The sequence below is a fragment of the Coturnix japonica genome, chromosome 25 (assembly GCF_054131305.1).
Source record: "Coturnix japonica strain WE chromosome 25, WE-NBRP24, whole genome shotgun sequence".
Classification (NCBI taxonomy): domain Eukaryota; kingdom Metazoa; phylum Chordata; class Aves; order Galliformes; family Phasianidae; genus Coturnix; species Coturnix japonica.
In genome coordinates, this window is record NC_140687.1 from 177863 (window position 1) to 198157 (window position 20295).

The 20295-nt window shown below is 46.9% G+C and overlaps 1 protein-coding gene across 1 annotated transcript in view; it reads right to left on the reverse strand.

Annotated features, from left to right (window-relative positions):
- Nucleotides 1-954: 954 nt before the first annotated feature.
- PNP (purine nucleoside phosphorylase) overlaps nt 955-20295 on the reverse strand; it is a 35540-nt gene continuing 16199 nt past the window's right edge. Inside the window, exons 4-6 of the mRNA XM_085523894.1 lie at nt 18758-18933; nt 9231-9412; nt 955-4531 (exon numbers count right to left, since the gene is read on the reverse strand). Coding sequence (XP_085380020.1) covers nt 4302-4531; nt 9231-9412; nt 18758-18933 — 588 coding nt within the window. The 3' untranslated portion in view covers nt 955-4301. The remainder of the gene's footprint in view (nt 4532-9230; nt 9413-18757; nt 18934-20295) is intronic.

Sequence of the window (20295 nt, forward strand, 5' to 3'; positions counted from 1 at the left end):
GATTAATTAATGGGGGGGTTAATTAATGGGGTTAATTAAGGGGGGCGTTAATTAACAGGGGGATTAATTAATGGGGGTTAATTAATGGGGGTTAATTAATGGGAGAGTTAATTAAGGGGAGAGTTTATTAATGGGGCGGGGTTAATTAATGATGGGGGTTAATTAAGAGGAGGTTAATTAAGGAGGGGGTTAATTAAGGAGGGGGTTAATGAATGGGGGAGTTAATTAAGGGGAGGGTTAATTAATGATGAGGTTAATTAATGGGGGGATAATTAATGGGAGGGTTAATTAAGGAGGGGGTTAATTAACCTGGGGGTTAATTGGGGGGCGTTAATTAAGGGGGAATAATTAATGGAGGGGGTTAATTCATGGGGGTTTAATTAAGAGGGGGTTAATTAAAGGGGGAGGTTGGTCCTTGTGGAGTCAACATGGGATTAACACGGGATTAACATGGGATCTACACGGGATCAACATGGGATCAACATGGGATCGACATGGGATCTACACGGGATCTACATGGGATGGACATGGGATGATCACGTGACCTGTAGGCAGCCAACATGGGATTTACATGGGATTTACATGGGATTTACATGGGATTTACATGGGAATTACATGGGATGGTCACGTGACCGATAGGCAGTTTGCATGGGATTAACATGGAATGGTCACGTGACCTGTAGGCAGCCAACATGGGATGGACACGGAATCAACATGGGATTGACATGGGATTAACATGGGATCTACACGGGATCAACATGGGATTAACACGGGATCGACATGGGGTGGACTTGGGATTAACATGGGATCTACACGGGATTGACATGGGATTAACATGGGATCAACATGGGATGGACATGGGATTAACACGGGATTGACATGGGATTAACATGGAATTAAGTGCTGATGTGTCAATGAGGCACATGTGAATAACACACAACGAACACGGGACGGTCACGTGACCTTTAGGCAATTTACATTGGATTAACATGGGATGGTCACGTGATCTATAGGCAATTTACATGGGATCTACATAGGATCTACATGGGATGGTCACGTGACCTGTAGGCAGCCAACATGGGATTAACATGGGATTAACATGGGATGGTCATGTGACCTATAGGCAGCCAACATGGGATTAACATGGAATTAACATGGGATGGTCACGTGACCTGTAGGCAGCCAACATGGGATTAACATGGGATCAACATGGGATTAACATGGGATCGACATGGGATTAACATGGGACTGAGATGAATACAGCACTGAGTCAACATGAGATCAACATGGGGTTTACATGGGATCAACATGGGATTAACATGGGATTAACATGGGATTAACATGGGACAGAGATGAGTACAGCAGTTAATCAAACATGGGATTAACATGGGATCAACATGGGATTAACATGGGATTAACATGGGATTGACATGGGATTAACATGGGACGGAGATGAGTACAGCAGTAAATCCAACATGGGATCAACATGGGATTAACATGGGATTGACACGGGATGGACATGGGATCGACACGGGATGGACATGGGATTAACATGGGATTAACATGGGATCAACATGGGATTAACATGGGATTAACATGGGATGGTCACAGTGCTCTTCCGCCACGCCACCGACCCACACAGTGCACATGCTAAGAACATGCTAAGAACCCGTGATGAGCCCCATCTTAACACGCTAAGAACATGGTAAGAAACCGCGATGAATTCCAGTTTAACATGCTAAGAACATACTAAGATCATGCTAAGAACCTGTGATGAATCCCAGCCAAACATGGCAAGAACATGATACGAACATACTAAGAACCCGTGATGAATCAGAGCCAAACATGCTAAGAACACGCTACGAAGACACTAAGAACATACTTGCTTAGATCATGCTAAGAACCCGCGATGAATCCCAGCCAAACATGCTAAGAACACGCTAAGAAGACCCTAAGAACATACTGAGATCATGCTAAGAACCTGCGATGAATCCCAGCCAAACATGGTAAGAACATGCTAAGAACCAGCAATGAATCACAGCCATATGTGCTAAGAACATGCTAAGAACATGGCAAGAACCTGCCATATATCTCAGCCTCACATGCTAAGAACACGTTAAGAATATGGTAAGAACACACTACGATCATGATAAGAACATACTAAGAACCTGCGATCAATCTCAGTCAAACATATTAAGAACACGCTAAGAAAACACTAAGAACATGCTAAGATCATGCTAAGAACCCACAATGAATCCCTGTCAAACATGCTAAGAACATGCTAAGAACATGTTAAGAACACACAACGCCTTCCAGACGGATTTCATGATGGTTCTCTCCTATAACATGCCTTAAGCGTGTTCCAGGCTTGTTCCAAGCATGATCTAAGCGTGTTCTAAGCGTGTTCGGAGTCCAAACAAGGCGAAATCTTCAATTTCAGGCTGTTTTCATGATGGTTTCATGCCATTTTGCTACTTAATGTGTTCTTAGCGTGTTCTTAGCATGTTCTAGGCATGTTCTTAGCCTGTTCTAAGCGTGTTCCATGTCCGAACAAGGTGGAATCTCCAAAATCAGGCTGTTTTCACAAGGATTTCATCCCGTGTTCCCCCTTAGCGTGTTCTACATGTGTCCTAAGCATGTTCTAAGTGTGTTCTAAGCATGTTCAGTGTCCAAATGAGGTTCAATCTCCAAATTCAGGTTGTTTTCCCAAGGATTTCATGATGATTTCATGCAGTTTTGATTCTTAGTGTGTTCTTAGCGTGTTCTAAGCATGTTCTAAGCATGTTCAGTGTCCAAATGAGGTGTAGTCTCCAAATTCAGGCTGTTTTCACAATGATTTCATCCTGTGTCCCCCCTAAGCGCGTTCTAAGTGTGTCCTAAGTGTGTTCTAAGCGTGTTCTAAGCGTGTTCTAAGCGTGTTCTAAGCATGTTCCAAGTCTGAACTTTGCAGATTCTCCAAATTCAGGCTGTTTTCACAAGGATTTCATCATGATTTCCTGCCAATTCTGTCCCATTACACCCCCTTAGCATGTTCTAAGCGTGTTCTAAGCATGTTCTAAGCGTGTTCCATGGTTTTCACAAGGATTTCATCATTATTTCCTGCCAATTGTCTCCCATAACACCCCCTTAGCATGTTCTAAGCGTGTTCTAAGCATGTTCTAAGCGTGTCCTAAGTGTGTTCTAAGCATGTTCTAAGCGTGTTCCAAGTCCAAACGTGGCAGATTCTCCATGGATTTCGAGATGATTTCATGCCGTTTCGCTCCTTAGCGTGTCCTTAGCGTGTCCTAAGCATGTTCCATATCCAAACAAGGTGGAATCTCCAAATTCAAGCTGTTTTCACAAGGATTTCATCATGATTTCCTGCCAATTCTCTCCCATAACACCCCCTTAGCATGTTCTAACCGTGTTCTAAGCATGTTCTAAGCGTGTTCTGTGTTATAAGCATGTTCTAAGCGTGTTCTAAGCATGTCTATGCATCTTCTAAGCGTGTCTAAGCGTGTCCTAAGCATGTCCTAAGCGTGTTCCAAGTCCAAACGTGGCAGATTCTCCAACAATTTCAAGATGATTTCATGCCGTTTCGCTCCTTAGCGTGTCCTTAGCGTGTCCTAAGCGTGTTCCATATCCAAACAAGGTGGAATCTCCAAATTCAGGCTGTTTTCACAAGGATTTCAACATGATTTCCTGCCAATTCTCTCCCACAACACCCCCTTAGCATGTTCTAAGCGTGTTCTGTGTTATAAGCATGTTCTAAGCATGTCCTAAGCATGTTCTAAGTGTGTTCTAAGCATGTTCTAAGCGTGTTCTAAGCATGTTCTAAGCGTGTTTCATGGTTTTCACAAGGATTTCATCATGATTTCCTGCCAATTCTCTCCTATAACACCCCCTTAGCATGTTCTAGGCGTGTTCTAAGCATGTTCTAAGCATGTCTAAGCATGTTATAAGCATGTCTAAGCATGTCCTAAGCGTGTTCCAAGTCCAAACATGGCAGATTCTCCAACGATTTCGAGATGATTTCATGCCGTTTCGCTCCTTAGCGTGTCCTTAGCGTGTCCTAAGCGTGTTCCATATCCAAACAAGGTGGAATCTCCAAATTCAGGCTGTTTTCACAAGGATTTCATCATGATTCCCTGCCAATTCTCACCCACAACACCCCCTTAGCATGTTCTAAGCGTGTTCTAAGCATGTTCTAAGCATGTCCTAAGCATGTTCAAAGCGTGTTCCAAGTCCAAACGTGGCAGATTCTCCAACGATTTCGAGATGATTTCATGCCGTTTCGCTCCTTAGCGTGTCCTTAGCGTGTCCTAAGCGTGTTCCATATCCAAACGCGGTGCCAATGCCATTAGAAGGGCCCTGAGGTGCCGGGCACCGGCTTGAGCAGCTTCCAGAACCTCTTGGTGTCCGGTTGGACCATCATCGGTGTCACCGGAACCGGATTCGTTTGAACCCGGAGCCGCGTTGGTGATAAGGGAGAGTCCGAGGAGACGTAAACCGCAATGACGGGCGGCTACGGCCTCCGATACCGTGCTCATGCCTATGGGGAGAACATGGGAAGGACATGCTAAGGACACGGTAAGGACATGCTAAGGATATGGGGAGGGTATGGGGAGGATATTGGATGGATATGGGGTAGAGAGGGGGGAAGAACATGCTAAGGACACGCTAAGGACATGGGGATGATATGGGGAGGTTATGGGATGGATATGGGGAGGACATGGGAAGGACATGCTAAGGACACGCTAAGGACATGGGGAGGGTATGGTGAGAGTATGGGGAGGATATTGGGAGGAGATGGGATGGATATGGGGGAGATATGGGATGGATATGGGGAGGACATGGGAAGGACACGCTAAGGACACGGTAAGGACATGGGAAGGGTATGGGATGGATATGGATAGATATGGGGGAGATATGGGGGAGATATGGGGAAGATATGGGGGAGATATGGGATGGATATGGAGAGATATGGGGAAGATATGGGAAGAACATGGGAAGGACATGCTAAGGACATGGGGAGGGTATGGGGAGGAGATGGGGAGGGATATGGGATGGATATGGGGGAGATATGGGATGGATATGGGGTAGAGAGGAGGGTAGAACATGCTAAGGACATGCTAAGGACACTCTAAGGACATGGGAAGGGTATAGGGAGGGTATGGGATGGATATGGGGAGATATGGGGTAGAGAGGGGGGTAGAACATGCTAAGGACATGGGAAGGATATGGGGGAGATATGGGAGGGATATGGGGAGGACATGGGAAGGACATGCTAAGGACACGCTAAGGACACACTAAGGTGAAGGGGACGGTATGGGAAGGGTATAGGGAGGATATAGGGAGGGTATGGGGGAGATATGGGATGGATATGGAGGAGATATGGGATGGATATGGGGAGGACATGGGAAGGACATGCTAAGGACACGCTAAGGACATGGGGAGGGTATGGGATGGATATGGAGAGATATGCGGGAGATATGGGACGGATATGGGGGAGATATGGGAAGAACATGGGAAGGACATGCTAAAAACATGCTAAGGACACGCTAAGGACATGGGAAGGAGATGGGGAGGATATGGGGAGGGTATGGGATGGATATGGAGAGATATGGGGGAGATATGGGGAAGATATGGGGGAGATATGGGATGGATATGGAGAGATATGGGGAAGATATGGGAAGAACATGGAAAGGACACGCTAAGGACATGGGGAGTATATGGGGAGGTTATGGGATGGATATGGGGTGGATATGCGGAGGATATAGGGAGGATATGGGATGGATATGGGGAGGACATGGGAAGGACATGCTAAGGACACGCTAAGGACATGGGGAGGAGAAGGGGAGGAGATGGGGAGGGATATGGGATGGATATGGGGGAGATATGGGGAGAACATGGGATGGATATGGGGTAGAGAGGGGGGTAGAACATGCTAAGGACATGCTAAGGACATGAGGATGATATGGGGAGGTTATGGGATGGATATGGGGAGGACATGGGAAGGACACGCTAAGGACATGGGAAGGACACGCTAAGGAGAATAGGAGGGTATAGGGAGGATATGGGGAGGGATATGGGATGGATATGGGAAGCACATGCTAAGGACATGCTAAGGGCACGCTAAGGACATGGGAAGGAGAAGGGGAGGATATGGGGGGGAGATGGGATGGATATGGGGACCCCTATATCACCCCATAACTCCCCATAGAGCCCCATAGACACCCCATAGTGCCCCATAGAGCCCCATAGAGTCCCATAGAGCCCCATAGACACCCCTTAGGGCCCCATAGAGCCCCATAGACACCCCATAGGACCCCTATATCCCCCCATATACCCCCATAAGGCACCATAGAGCCCCATAGACACCCCATATCCCCCCATAGAGCCCCATAGAGCCCCATATTCCCCCATAGACACCCCATAGAGCCCCATAGACACCCCATATCCCCCTATATCTCCCCATAGACACCCCCTAGGGCCCCATATCACCCCATAGGGCCCCATAGACACCCTGTATTCCCCCATATCCCCCCATAGAGCCCCATAGACACCCCATATCCCCCCATAGACACCCCATAGAGCCCCATAGACACCCCATATCCCCCCATATTCCCCCATAGACACCCCATATCCCCCCATAGAGCCCCATAGACGCCCCATATCCCCCCATAGAGCCCCATAGACACCCCATATCCCCCCATATCCCCCCATAGACATCCCATAGAGCCCCATATCCCCCCATAGAGCCCCATATCCCCACATAGGGCCCCATAGAGCCCCATAGACACCCCATATCCCCCTATATCCCCCCATATCCCCCCATAGACACCCCAAAGGGCCCCATATCGTCCCATATCTCCCCATAGACACCCCATATCCCCCCATAGAGCCCCATAGAGCCCCATATCCCCCCATAGACACCCCATAGGGCCCAATATCCCCCCATAGACCCCCCATATCCCCCCATAGGGCCCCATAGACACCCCATATCCCTCCATATCCCCCCATAGGACCCCATAGAGACCCATATCATCCCCTGCCCCACATACTGACCCACAGCATCAGCCCCCAGGCTCTTCAACATGCGACACTCAGCCGGGGTCTCGTAGCTGGGCCCCCCGACCCCAACGTAGACCCCACATATCACCCCATAGAGCCCCATAGAGCCCCATAGACACCACATAGAGCCCCATAGACACCCCATAGAGCCCCATAGAGCCCCACAGAGACCCCATAGAGCCCCATATCTCCCCATAGACACCACATATACCCCCATAGAGCCCCATAGACACCCCATAGAGCCCCATATCCCCCCATAGACACACCATAGGGCCCCATATCCCCCCATAGAGCCCCATAGACGCCCCATATCCCCCCATATCCCCCCATAGACACCCCATAGAGCCCCATATCCCCCCATAGAGCCCCATATCCCCACATACACACCCCATAGAGCCCCATAGACACCTCATATCCCCCCATAGAGCCCCATATCCCCCCATAGGGCCCCATAGAGCCCCATAGACACCCCATAGGGTCCCATATCACCCCATAGAGCCCTATAGGGCCCCATGTCCCCTCACAGACACCCCATATCACCCCATAGACCCCCCATATCCCCCCATAGACACCCCATATACCCCCATAGAGCCCCATATCCCCCTATATCCCCCCATATCCCCCCTATTATTGCCCTGCCCCACATACTGACCCACAGCATCAGCCCTCAGGCTCTTCAACATGCGACACTCAGCCGGGGTCTCGTAGCTGGGCCCCCCGACCCCGACGTAGACCCCACATATCACCCCATAGAGACCCATAGAGCCCCATAGAGCCCCATATCCCCCCACAGACACCCCATAGAGCCCCGTAGACAACCCATAGGGCCACATAGAGCCCCATAGGCACCCCATAGAGCCCCATAGGGCCCCATAGACATCCCATATCCCCCCATATAGACCAACAGACACCCCATAGGGCCACATAGAACCCCATAGACACCCCATAGAGCCCCATAGACACCTCATATCCCCCCATATCCCCCCATAGACACCCCATAGAGCCCCATATCCCCCCATAGAGCCCCATAGACACCCCTATCTCCCCATAGACACCCCTTAGGGCCCCATAGAGCCCCATAGAAACCCCATATGTGACTCCCAACCCCCTGCCCCACATACTGACCCACAGCATCAGCCCCCAGGCTCTTCAACATGCGACACTCAGCCGGGGTCTCGTAGCTGGGCCCCCCGACCCCGACGTAGACCCCACATATCACCCCATAGAGACCCATAGAGCCCCATAGACACCCCATAGAGCCCCATAGACACACCATAGAGCCCCATAGACACCCCATAGAGCCCCATAGACACACCATAGAGCCCCATATCACCCCATAAAGACCCATAGACACCCCATAGGGCACCATATCCCCCCATAGACACCCCATATCCCCCCATAGACACCCCTTAGGGACCCATAGAGCCCCATAGACACCCCATATCCCCCCATAGAGCCCCATAGACACCCCATAGAGCCCCATAGACACCCCATATCCCCCCATAGAGACCAATAGACACCCCATAGACCCCCATACTGACCCACAGCATCAGCCCCCAGGCTCTTCAACATGCGACACTCAGCCGGGGTCTCGTAGCTGGGCCCCCCGACCCCGACGTAGACCCCACATATCACCCCATAGAGACCCATAGAGCCCCATAGACACCCCTTAGAGCCCCATAGAGCCCCATAGACACCCCATAGAGCCCCATAGACACCCCATAGAGCCCCATATTCCCCCATAGACATCCCATAGAGCCCCATAGACACCCCATATCCCCCCATATCCCCCCATAGACACCCCATAGAGCCCCATATCCCCCCATAGACACCCCATAGAGCCCCATATCCCCCCATAGAGCCCCATAGACACCTCATATCCCCCCATATCCCCCCATAGACACCCCATAGGGCCCCATATCCCCACATAGAGCCCCATAGAGCCCCATAGACACCCCATATCCCCCTATATCCCCCCATATCCCCCCATAGACACCCCAAAGGGCCCCATATCGCCCCATATCCCCCCATAGACACCCCATATCCCCCCATAGAGCCCCATAGAGCCCCATATCCCCCCATAAACACCCCATAGAGCCCCATAGACACCCCATATCCCCCCATAGAGCCCCATATCAGCCTATATCCCCCCATATCCCCCTGCCCCACATACTGACCCACAGCATCAGCCCCCAGGCTCTTCAACATGCGACACTCAGCCGGGGTCTCGTAGCTGGGCCCCCCGACCCCGACGTAGACCCCTTCCTTGGCCCTCAATTCGGGGGGGCTCAAAGCCAACGTCAGCTTCCTCAGCTCCGGGTCGTACAGATCCCCCATAGGAGGGAAACGGGGCCCGAATCTATGGGGCACGGATGGGGTTATGGGGTTTTTATGGGGGTTATATGGGAATATATGGGGTTACTGGGGGGATATGGGGGCTTATAGTGGTCCTATGGGGTGTCTATGGGGGGATATGGGGGGATATGGGGCCCTATGGGGGGATATGGGGCTCTATGGGGTGTCTATGAGGGGATATGGGTGGATATGGGGCCCTATGGGGTGTCTGTGGGGCTCTATGGATGGATATGGGGCTCTATGGGGTGTCTGTGGGGCCCTATGGGGGGATATGTGGGGATATGGGGCTCTATGGGGCTCTGTGGGGTGTCTATGGGGCCATATGGGGGGATATGTGGGGATATGGGGGGATATAGGGGGATATGGGGTGTCTATGAGGCCCTATGGGGTGTCTATGGGGTTCTATGGGGCTCTATGGGGTGTCTATGGGGCTCTGTGGGGGGATATGGGGGGATATGGGGCTCTATGGGGTGTCTATGGGGGGATATGGGGCCCTATGGAGGGATATGGGGCTCTATGGGGTGTCTATGGGGCCCTATGGGGGGATATGTGGGGATATGGGGCTCTATGGGGGGATATGGGGGGTATATGGGGTTATTAGGGGAAATATGGGGCTCTATGGGGGATATGGGGGGATTTATGGGGGGATATAGGGGGATATGGGGCTCTATGGAGCTCTATGGGGCTCTATGGGTGGATATGGGGGGATTTATGGGGGGATATGGGGGATATGGGGCTCTATGGGGTGTCTATGAGGGGATATGGGTGGATATGGGGCTCTATGGGGTGTCTATGGGGGGATATGGGGCATCTATGGGGGGATATGGGGGGTATAAGGGGTTATATGGAGAGATATGGGGCTCTGTGGGGTGTCTATGGGGGAATATGGGGGGATATGGGGCTCTATGGGGGGATATGGGGCTCTATGGGATGTCTATGGGGCTCTAAGGGGTGTCTATGGGGGGATATGGGGGTCCTATGGGGGGGTATGGAGGGTATATGGGGGGCTATGGGGCCCTATGGGGTGTCTATGGGGCTCTATGAGGCCTTATGGGGGGATATGGGGTGTCTATGGGGCTCTATGGGGCCTTATGGGGGGATATGGGGCTCTAGGGGGTGTCTATGGGGGTATATGGGGGTATATGGGGAGATATGGGGCTCTATGGGGGGGTATGGGGGGTATATGGAGGGCTATGGGGCCCTATGGGGTGTCTATGTAGCTCTATGGGGGGGATATGTGGGGATATGGGGCTCTATGGGGGGATATGGGGGGTATAAGGGGTTATATGGGGAGATATGGGGCTCTATGGGGTGTCTATGGGGGGATATGGGGCTCTATGGGGCATCTATGGGGTTATATGGGGGTATATGGGGTTATTAGGGGAAATATGGGGCTCTATGTGGGATATGGGGGGATTTATGGGGGGATATGGGGGGATATGGGGGATATGGGCCTCTATGGGGGGGCTATGGGGGCTATGGGTTGTCTATGGGGGGATATGGGGGGATATGGGGCTCTATGGGGTGTCTATGGGGAGATATAGGGGGATATGGGGCTCTATGGGGTGTCTATGGGGTGTCTATGGGGTTATATGGGGTTATATGGGGGGATATGGGGGTATATGGGGAGATATGGGGCTCTATGGGGGATACGGGGGGATTTATGGGGGGCTATGGGGGGCTATGGGGCCCTATGGGGGGATATGTGGGGATATGGGGCTCTATAGGGGGATATGGGGGGTATATGGGGTTATATGGGGAGATATGGGGCTCTATGGGGCATCTATGGGGTTATATGGGGGTATATGGGGCTCTATGGGGGGATATGGGGCTCTATGGGATGTCTATGGGGCTCTAAGGGGTGTCTATGGGGGGATATGGGGGTCCTATGGGGGGGTATGGAGGGTATATGGGGGGCTATGGGGCCCTATGGGGTGTCTATGGGGCTCTATGAGGCCTTATGGGGGGATATGGGGTGTCTATGGGGCTCTATGGGGCCTTATGGGGGGATATGGGGCTCTAGGGGGTGTCTATGGGGGTATATGGGGAGATATGGGGCTCTATGGGGGGGTATGGGGGGTATATGGGGGGCTATGGGGCCCTATGGGGTGTCTATGGGGCTCTATGGGGGGATATGGGGCATCTATGGGGTTATATGGGGTTATATGGGGGGATATGGGGGGTATATGGGGTTATATAGGGAGATACGGGGGCTTATGGGGCTCTATGGGGTGTCTATGGGGCCCTATGGGGGGATATGGGGTGTCTATGGGGCTCTATGGGGCGATATTGGTGGATATGGGGCTCTATGTGGTGTCTATGGGGGGATATGGGGCTCTATGGGGTGTCTATGGGGTGTCTATGGGGCCCTATGGGAGGCTATGGGGCTCTATGGGGGGATATGGGGTGTGTATGGGGCTCTATGGGGGTATATGGGGGTATATGGGGGTTATATGGGGAGATATAGGGTTATATGGGGGGATATGGGGTTATGAGGGGGATATGGGGTGTCTATGGGGCTCAATGGGCCCTATGGGGGGATATGGGGTGTCTATGGAGCTCTATGGGGCCCTATGGGGTGTCTATTGGTCTCTATGGGGGATATGGGGTGTCTATGGGGTTATATGGGGTTATATGTGGGTATATGGGGTTATATGGGGTTATATGTGGGTATATGGGGTTATATGGGGGTATATGGGGGGATATGAGGGTCCTATGGGGTGTCTATGGGGGGATATGAGGGTATATGGGGGGATATGGGGTGTCTATTAGGGGATATGGGGCCCTAGAAGGGGATATGGGGCATCTATGTGGCCTTATGGGGTGTGTATGGGGCTCTATGGGGTGTCTATGGGGGGATATGGGTCTCTATGGGTGTATATGGGGGAATATGGGGGAATATGGGGGGATATGGGGTGTCTATGGGGTTATATGGGGGTCCTATGGGGTGTCTATGGGGGGATATGGGGCATCTATGTGGGGATATGGGGCATCTATGGGGAGCTATGGGGGGATATGGGGCACTATGGTGGGATATGAGGTGTATAAGGGGGAATATGGGGGAATATGGGGGGATATGGGGTGTCTATGGGGTTATATGGGGGTACATGGGGGGATATAGGGGGATATGGGGTGTCTATGGGGTCTCTATGGGGGGATATGGGGCATCTATGGGGCCCTATGGGGGGCTATGGGGTTTTATGGGGTTATGGGGGGTAAACGGGGCCTGAATCTATGGGGCAGAGATGGTTAATGACCCCATTAAGAACCCATTAATAACCCACTAATAACCCATTAATAGCCCTAATAACCCCATTAATAGCCCTAATAACCCATTAATAGCCCTAATAACCCATTAATAGCCCTAATAACCCATTAATAGCCCTAATAACCCATTAATAGCCCTAATAACCCCATTAATAGCCCTAATAACCCATTAATAGCCCTAATAACCCCATTAATAGCCCTAATAACCCATTAATAGCCCTAATAACCCATTAATAGCCCTAATAACCCATTAATAGCCCTAATAACCCATTAATAGCCCTAATAACCCATTAATAGCCCTAATAACCCCATTAATAGCCCTAATAACCCCTAATAACCCATTAATACCCCTAATAACCCATTAATAATGGCTAATTAACCCCTAATAATCCCTAATAACCCCATTAATAGCCCTAATAACCCCATTAATAGCCCTAATAACCCATTAATAGCCCTAATAACCCATTAATAGCCCTAATAACCCATTAATAGCCCTAATAACCCATTAATAGCCCTAATAACCCCATTAATAGCCCTAATAACCCATTAATAGCCCTAATAACCCCATTAATAGCCCTAATAACCCATTAATAGCCCTAATAACCCATTAATAGCCCTAATAACCCATTAATAGCCCTAATAACCCATTAATAGCCCTAATAACCCCATTAATAGCCCTAATAACCCCTAATAACCCATTAATACCCCTAATAACCCATTAATAATGGCTAATTAACCCCTAATAATCCCTAATAACCCCATTAATAGCCCTAATAACCCCTAATAACCCATTAATAACCCTAATAACCCCTAATAACCCATTAATAACCCTAATAACCCCTAATAACCCATTAATAACCCCATTAATAGCCCTAATAACCCATTAATAATGGCTAATTAACCCCTAATAACACTAATAACCCCATTAATAGCCCTAATAACCCCTAATAACCCATTAATAACCCTAATAACCCCTAATAACCCATTAATAACCCTAATAACCCCTAATAACCCATTAATAACCCCATTAATAGCCCTAATAACCCATTAATAACCCCATAAACCCCCATAACCCCCCCTAATAATCCATTAATAACCCATTAATAGCCCTAATAACCCATTAATAATGGCTAATTAACCCCTAATAACCCCTAATAAACCCATTAATACCCCATTAATAATCCTAATAACCCCATTAATAGCCCTAATAACCCATTAATAACCCCTAATAACCCCTAATAACCCATTAATAGACCTAATACCCCCTAATAACCCCTAATAACCCATTAATTACCCCTAATAACCCACTAATAACCCATTAATAGCCCTAATAACCCCCTAATAACCGCTAATAACCCCTTAACAACTTTATAAACCCCCTAATACCCCATTAATAACCCCATTAATAGCACTAATAACCCACTAATAACCCCTAATAACCCATTAATAACCCCCTAATAATCCCTAATAACCCATTAATACCTCATTAATAGCCTCTAATACCCCATTAATAACCCCATTAATAGCCCTAATAACCCCATTAATAGCCCTAATAACCCATTAATAACCCACTAATAACCAACTAATAACCCTTAATAGCCCATTAATAACCCTAATAACCCCTAATAACTCCATTAATAGCCCTAATAACCCACTAATAGCCCCTAATAACCCCATTAACCCCCCCTAATAACCCATTAATAACCCTAATAACCCATTAATAGCCCTAATAACACATTAATAGCCCTAATAACCCATTAATAGCCCTAATAACCCCATTAATAACCCTAATAACCCATTAATAGCCCTAATAACCCATTAATAGCCCTAATAACCCCATTAATAGCCCTAATAACCCATTAATAGCCCTAATAACCCATTAATAGCCCTAATAACCCCATTAATAGCTCTAATAACCCATTAATAACCCTAATAACCCCATTAATAGCCCTAATAACCCATTAATAACCCTAATAACCCCATTAATAGTCCTAATAACCCATTAATAGCCCTAATAACCCATTAATAACCCTAATAACCCCATTAATAGCCCTAATAACCCCATTAATAGCCCTAATAACCCATTAATACCCCTAATAACCCCATTAATAGCCCTAATAACCCCATTAATAGCCCTAATAACCCATTAATAACCCTAATAACCCCATTAATAGCCCTAATAACCCATTAATAGCCCCAATAACCCCATTAATAGCCCTAATAACCCCATTAATAGCCCTAATAACCCATTAATAGCCCTAATAACCTCATTAATAGCCCTAATAACCCATTAATAGCCCTAATAACCCATTAATAGCCCTAATAACCCATTAATAATGGCTAATTAACCCCTAATAACCCCACTAATAACCCTAATAACCCCATTAATACCCCATTAATAATCCTAATAACCCCATTAATAGCCCTAATAACCCATTAATAACCCCTAATAACCCCTAATAATTCCATTAATAGCCCCTAATAACCCACTAATAACCCCTAATAACCCATTAATACCCCATTAATAGCCCTAATAACCCCTAATAACCCCATTAATGACTTATAAACCCCATTAACAATCCTATAAACCCCCTAATAACCCCATTAATAGCCCTAATAACCCACTAATACCCCATTAATAGCCCTAATAACCCATTAATAGCCCTAATAACCCATTAATAACCCACTAATAACCCCTAATAACCCCATTAATACCCCATTAATAGCCCTAATAACCCACTAATAACCCCTAATAGTCCCCTATTAACCACTAATAATTCACTAATAACCCCTAATAACCCCATTAATACCCATTAATAGCCCTAATAACCCCATTAATAACCCCTAATAACCCCTTATTACCCCTAATAACCCCTAATAACCTCATTAATAGCCCTAATAACCCCTAATGACCCCATTAATAGCCCTAATAACCCATTAATAACCCATTAATACCCAATTAATAGCCCTAATAACCCATTAATAACCCCATAACCCCCCATAAACCCCCCTAATAACCCCTAATACCCCATTAATAGCCCTAATAACCCATTAATAATGGCTAATTAACCCCTAATAACCCCTAATAACCCATTAATAACCCTAATAACCCCATTAATAACCCTAATAACCCCTAATAACCCCATTAATACCCCATTAATAATCCTAATAACCCCATTAATAGCCCTAATAACCCATTAATAGCCCTAATAACCCCTAATAACCCATTAATAACCCTTAATTACTCCTAATAACCCCCTAATAGCCCCATTAATAACCCTAATAACACTAATAACCCCATTAATAGCTCTAATAACCCATTAATACCCCATTAATACCCCTAATAACCCCACTAATAACCCTAATAATAGCTAATTAACCCCTAATAACCCCATTAATAGCCCTAATAACCCATTAATAACCCATTAATACCCAATTAATAGCCCTAATAACCCATTAATTACCCCTAATACCCCATTAATAACCCTAATATCCCCTAATAACCCCATTAATACCCCATTAATACCCTAATAAGCCCTAATAACCCCATTAATAATGGCTAATTACTCCCTAATAACCCCTAATAACCCCATTAATAGCCCTAATAACCCATTAATAACCCATTAATACCCCTAATAACCCATTAATAATGGCTAATTAACCCCTAATAACCCCTAATAACCCCATTAATAGCCCTAATAACCCCATAAACCCCCCAAATAACCCCCTAATAACCCCTAATAACCCCTTATTACCCCCTAATACCCCATTAATAACCCATTAATAGCCCTAATAACCCCTAATAACCCCTTATTACCTCCTAATACCCCATTAATACCCCATTAATAGCCCTAATAACCCACTAATACCCCATTAATAGCCCTAATAACCCCATTAATAGCCCTAATAACCCATTAATAGCCCTAATAACCCCATTAATAGCCCTAATAACCCCCAATAACCCATTAATACCCCTAATAACCCCTAATTAACCCCATTAATTAATATCCATTAATTAATTAATGACCTCTCATCATTGGGTCCCACCAGCGGGTTCCTCCCGCTGAGCCCCATTAAATCGATGTGATCCTTGATGACCCCATTAATTACCCCTAATAACCCCATTAATAACCCTGATAACCCACTAATAACCCATTAATAGCCACTAATAACCCATTAATAACCCATTAATACCCCTAATAACCCCTTATTACCCCCTAATTACCCCATAATTACCCCCTAATAACCCCTAATAACACATTAATAACCCATTAATAGCCTTAATAACCTATTAATAACCCATTAATAGCCTCTAATAACCCCTAATAACCCCATTAATGACTTATAGACCCATTAATGACCCTATAACCCCTAATAACCCCATTAATAACCCTAATAACCCACTAATACCCCATTAATAGCCCTAATAACCCCATTAATAGCCCTAATAATAGCCCTAATAACCCCTAATAACCCCATTAATAGCCCTAATAACCCATTAATAGCCCTAATACCCCATTAATACCCCTAATAACCCCACTAATAACCCTAATAATGGCTAATTAACCCCTAATATCTCATTAATAGCCCTAATAACCCATTAATTACCCCTAATAACCCCACTAATAACCCACTAATAACCCCTAATAACCCCATTAATAGCCCTAATAACCCCTAATAACCCATTAAAACCCCATTAATAGCCCTAATAACCCCTAATAACCTCATTAATAGCTTTAATAACCCCTAATAACCCATTAATAACCCACTAATAACCCTAATAACCCATTAATACCCCTAATAACCCATTAATAATGGCTAATTAACCCCTAATAACCCCTAATAACCCCACTAATAACCCTAATAACCCCATTAATACCCCATTAATAGCCCTAATAACCCCACTAATAACCCTAATAATGGCAAATTAACCCCTAATAACCCCATTAATAGCCCTAATAACCCATTAATTACCCCTAATACCCCACTAATAACCCCTAATAACCCATTAATACCCCATTAATAGCCCTAATAACCCATTAATAACCCCATAAACCCCCATAAACCCCCCTAATAACCCATTAATAACCCATTAATAGCCCTAATAAACCCACTAATGACCCATTAATAATCCTAATAACCCCATTAATAGCCCTAATAACCCATTAATAGCCCTAATAACCCATTAATAGCCCTAATAACCCCTAATAACCCATTAATAGCCCTAATAACCCATTAATAATGGCTAATTAACCCCTAATAACCCCTAATAACCCCATTAATAGCCCTAATAACCCCATTAATAGCCCTAATAACCCACTAATAACCCCTAATACCCCATTAATAACCCTAATAACCCATTAATAACCCCATTAATAACCCTAATAACCCATAACAACCCAATTAATAGCCCTAATAACCCACTAATAACCCATTAATACCTCATTAAAAACCCCATATAACCCCTAATAACCCCATTAATAGCCCTAATACCCCATTAATAACCCATTAATAACCCCATTAATAGCCTCTAATGATCCCTAATTACCCATTAATAGCGCTAATACCCATTAATACCCCATTAATAGCCCTAATAACCCCCTAATAACCCCTAATAAACCCATTAATAACCCATTAATAGCCCTAATAACCCCTAATAACCCCATTAATGACTTATAGACCCCATTAATGACCCTATAACCCCTAATACACCCCATTAATAGCCCTAATAACCCATTAATAACCCCATTAATAGCCCTAATAACCCCTAATAACCCCATTAATATCCCTAATAACCCCTAATAACCCCATTAATAACCCATTAATAGCCCTAATAACCCATTAATTACCCCTAATAACCCCTAATAATCCATTAATAACCCATTAATAGCCCTAATAACCCCTAATAACCCCATTAATGACTAATAGACCCCATTAATGACCCTATAACCCCCTAATACACCCCATTAATAGCCCTAATACCCCATTAATAGCCCTAATAACCCCATTAATACCCCTAATAATGGCTAATTAACCCCTAATTAACCCCATTAATTAATGACCCCATTAATTAATGACCCACCTCTCATCATTGGGTCCCACCAGCGGGTTCCTCCCGCTGAGCCCCATTAAGTCGATGTGATCCTTGATGACCATTAAATGACCCGGCTGGAAACATGGCCGCAGTCCTCCAGCAGCGTTGGTCAGCACCAGCGTATGGACACCCAGCAGGCGAAGGGTACGGATGGGAGTAACAACCTACCATAGAGATGGATCATAGAGATGGATCATAGAGATGTGGGAGGACTCAGAGGAACCATAGAGAATAACCATAGAGAGGAACCATAGAGATGTGGGAGGACTCAGAGGAACCATAGAGAGGAACCATAGAGTTGAACCATAGAGAGGTGGGAGGACTCAGAGGAACCATAGAGAGGAACCATAGAGAGGGATCATAGAGAGGTGGGAGGACTCAGAGGAACCATAGAGACCTGGGATCATAGAGAGGTGGGAGGACTGGAGCCATAGAGACATGGAAGGACTGAGAGGAACCATAGAGACCTGGGAGGGATCATAGAGAGGTGGGAGGACTGGGAGGAACCATAGAGAGGGATCATAGAGAGGAACCATAGAGACATGGGAGGACTAGGAGGAACCATAGAGATGTGGGAGGACTGGAGCCATAGAGACATGGGAGGACTGAGAGGAACGATAGAGAGATGGGAGGACTGGGAGGAACCATAGAGACCTGGGAAGGGTCATAGAGAGGAACCATAGAGACTTGGGAGGACTGGGAGGAACCATAGAGACCTGGGAAGGGTCATAGGGAGGGATCATAGAGATGTGGGAGGACTGGGAGGAACCATAGAGACCTGGGAGGGATCATAGAGAGGTGGGAGGACTATAAACATGGCCGCAGTCCTCCAGCTGCGTTGGTCAGCACCAGCGTATGGACACCCAGCAACCGCAGTGTACGGATGGGAGTCACCACCTACCATAGAGAATAACCATAGAGACTAACCATAGAGAGGAACCATAGAGAGGTGGGAGGACTCAGAGGAACCATAGAGAGGAACCATAGAGAGGGACCATAGAGACGTGGGAGGACTCAGAGGAACCATAGAGACCTGGGATCATAGAGAGGTGGGAGGACTGGAGCCATAGAGACATGGAAGGACTGAGAGGAACCATAGAGACCTGGGAGGGATCATAGAGATGTAGGAGGACTGGAACCATAGAGAGGAACCATAGAGATGTGGGAGGACTGGGAGGAACTATAGAGAGATGGGAGGACTGAGAGGAACCATAGAGACCTGGGAGGGATCATAGAGAGGGATCATAGAGATGAATTAACCATAGAGAGGAACCATAGAGACGTGGGAGGACTCAGAGGTACCATAGAGACCTGGGAGGACTGGAACCATTGAGAGGTAGGAGGACTTTAAAGATGGAGGGGAGGAACCATAGAGACGTGGGAGGACTGGAACCATAGAGAGATGGGAGGACTGGAAGGAACCATAGGGAGGAACCATAGAAATGTGGGAGGATTGGAACCATAGAGATGTGGGAGGACTCAGAGGAACCATAGAGACCTGGGAGGGATCATAGAGAGGTGAGAGG